General features: G+C 44.8%; 1 protein-coding gene across 1 annotated transcript in view; it reads right to left on the reverse strand.

Moving 5' to 3' along the window:
• RWDD2A (RWD domain containing 2A) overlaps positions 1 to 2,027 on the reverse strand; it is a 2,944-nt gene extending 917 nt beyond the window's left edge. Inside the window, 3 exon segments of the mRNA XM_035888554.1 lie at positions 37 to 143; positions 1,815 to 1,960; positions 1,962 to 2,027. Coding sequence (XP_035744447.1) covers positions 37 to 143; positions 1,815 to 1,960; positions 1,962 to 2,027 — 319 coding nt within the window.
• Between the last annotated feature and the right edge of the window lie 203 nt (positions 2,028 to 2,230).

Raw genomic sequence — 2,230 nt, forward strand, 5'->3', positions numbered from 1 at the left:
GAAGAAAATTAACTCTATCCCAGCCGAAACCAGGACAGTGAGAAGCGAGGCGAGTGTTGAGCTGCAACTGCTGCGGTCTGTGCAGCGCATTTGATCTTGCAGAAAGCTGAGGAGCTACGTGAGGATACATGAGGCAGCAGTACCTGCGGTTCCACTTTTACCTTAAAAACAGAACACAGACACACAAAAAAGACAGTTAATTCTGCAGCTACTGAAAGACACGCTAGATTCTTCTTCCTTGTCAAAGGCAAATAATGAGGAGATGTAATTAAGATTGCAACAACCTAAAGTCTGAAATTACTTACTGTTATTATTTCCTTTTATCTCTCTTTTCTTTTGTTGCACCATGCTGGGACTTCCCTCATGAATCCCATGTTTCTGCTGTTAACAGAAATAATGCCATGGCTTGAAAGAAGGCACACGGTTACCCTCTAGGGATATTTCTAGTGTGCGTTCTCAGGATGTGCCCAGTGTTGCTACAGCGATAAACTACCAGTCTGTCAAGGGGCAAGCGGCTTCTGAGAGTCTTGTCCCTTACCAAATGCACATCTGATCAATCTGAGAGGCGTTATTATAATTTTAAGCAAGTATTCACTCTAACAGAGGAAGCATTTTCAGGAGATAAAAATATCTACATGCATTTTAGGCCCAGGAAACCTCTAGATTATCTTGCCTAATCTCCTACAAACCATGGCTGTTGAATTTCTCTTGATTATTTCTACAGTGTCTCAGTTCTTTGGAAACAGAACCCTGCCTGCGGTCCGAGAGCAGGAGAGGATTCATGTATCCTCAGTCCTTAAGCCTCTTGTATACTATTAGGGGACTACAATCAAATGATTCGGTCCTGCAGAGAGAAATGAACTGTGAAATGACTCATTTATCTTTCCAAGTTCCTTGACCATCTGCCATGGAAAAAAAGTTCTTCCTGCAGAAGCCCTCCCTCCCTAAGCAGTTCATAAAACTTCTCTCTGAAGGCTGGTGAAAGGGTACATTTTAGAAAGATATCCAATCTTGTACATAAGTTACCAAATAATCATGAGGCTACCTTGTTACCCAGTAAATTGTTCTGCTGTTTAATTATCCTCATTCCTAGGAAAATGCACATACTTGAGTTTGTTGCGTTTCAATTTCCACTCATTGCATTATTACATATTCAGACCTGCACTAATGGCTATGTTCTCTGTGCAAGTATTTGCATCGCTTAATTGTCATACGTGACCTTTTCTTCAATAGCATACACTATTGGAACTCCTTATACTGTAAGTTCGGGGGTTTGCATCACAGTTTATAGGCTGGTTTCATTTTAGTGTTGGTGTGACTCTTCTTAATAGTATTCTGCCATTCGGGGCTATTTTGACATTCCTGTATTTCAAATCCAGACCAATGAATGTTAGTAAACGTGGCAAGGGGTGGGAGAGAGAAACAGCAGGGTGGTTTTGCTGGAATAATGTACACTCTGACATATGCATTCCCATGATGGAGCATTGCCCTTGGAACACACGGCTCTGTAAACCAGTAAGCTAACCACCCTCACGTGGGACATAACCCTACCTGAGCTCTTGTGCATGCTGTGCGTGCCGCCGATGTCAGTTGTCTATTCCTATCTGCAATTCTGCTAGCCCTTCTTGCCCAAAGAAAGTTTAGACTCAAATAAATAATGAAAACAAAGACTTTTCTGTTACTCTCGACTTTTGAAACAGCAAACAGAAATTAGGTGGGGTTTTTTTTTTGCCATTTTTCAGGTTTTTTGCCATTTTTCAGTTTTAAGTGCCTGCACAAAGAGTAAAGAAGGCAACACCCATGAAGGCATCTACCTGGAGGTTCTCCCCTTTGCCTCCCCGACATCAACAGCGATTGAATACTCGCGGTGTGGGGGCAGAGCTCCATCAGTGTTTCTCAGGTAGCGCTGCTCGCCGGGGACAGCATCCTCAAGCAGATTTATTTCACCTTTTTGAGGGACAGAGTGAAAGGAGCATTTCCACTGCCAGCAGCTGGAGCTCCAGGCGCTCTCCTGGTGCGACAGCCATTGCGGCTGCCCTCCGGACACACCTGCAAGGAGAGGCCTGGAGCCAAATCCCCGGGGGTTTAACACACAGTCAGGCTTAGCACTTCAACAACCGGCCCCCGCCGGGAAAACCCCAATTTATTTTTAAGGATTTGGAGGATATCCCGGTGGGCGGGAAGAGGCGCGCATGCGCACTGAGGGGGATGGGGGGAAGCGCTTGTGGGG

This window comes from Egretta garzetta, unplaced genomic scaffold (assembly GCF_000687185.1).
Source record: "Egretta garzetta isolate BGI_Z169 unplaced genomic scaffold, ASM68718v1 scaffold430, whole genome shotgun sequence".
In the NCBI taxonomy this organism is placed as follows: Eukaryota; Metazoa; Chordata; class Aves; order Pelecaniformes; family Ardeidae; genus Egretta; species Egretta garzetta.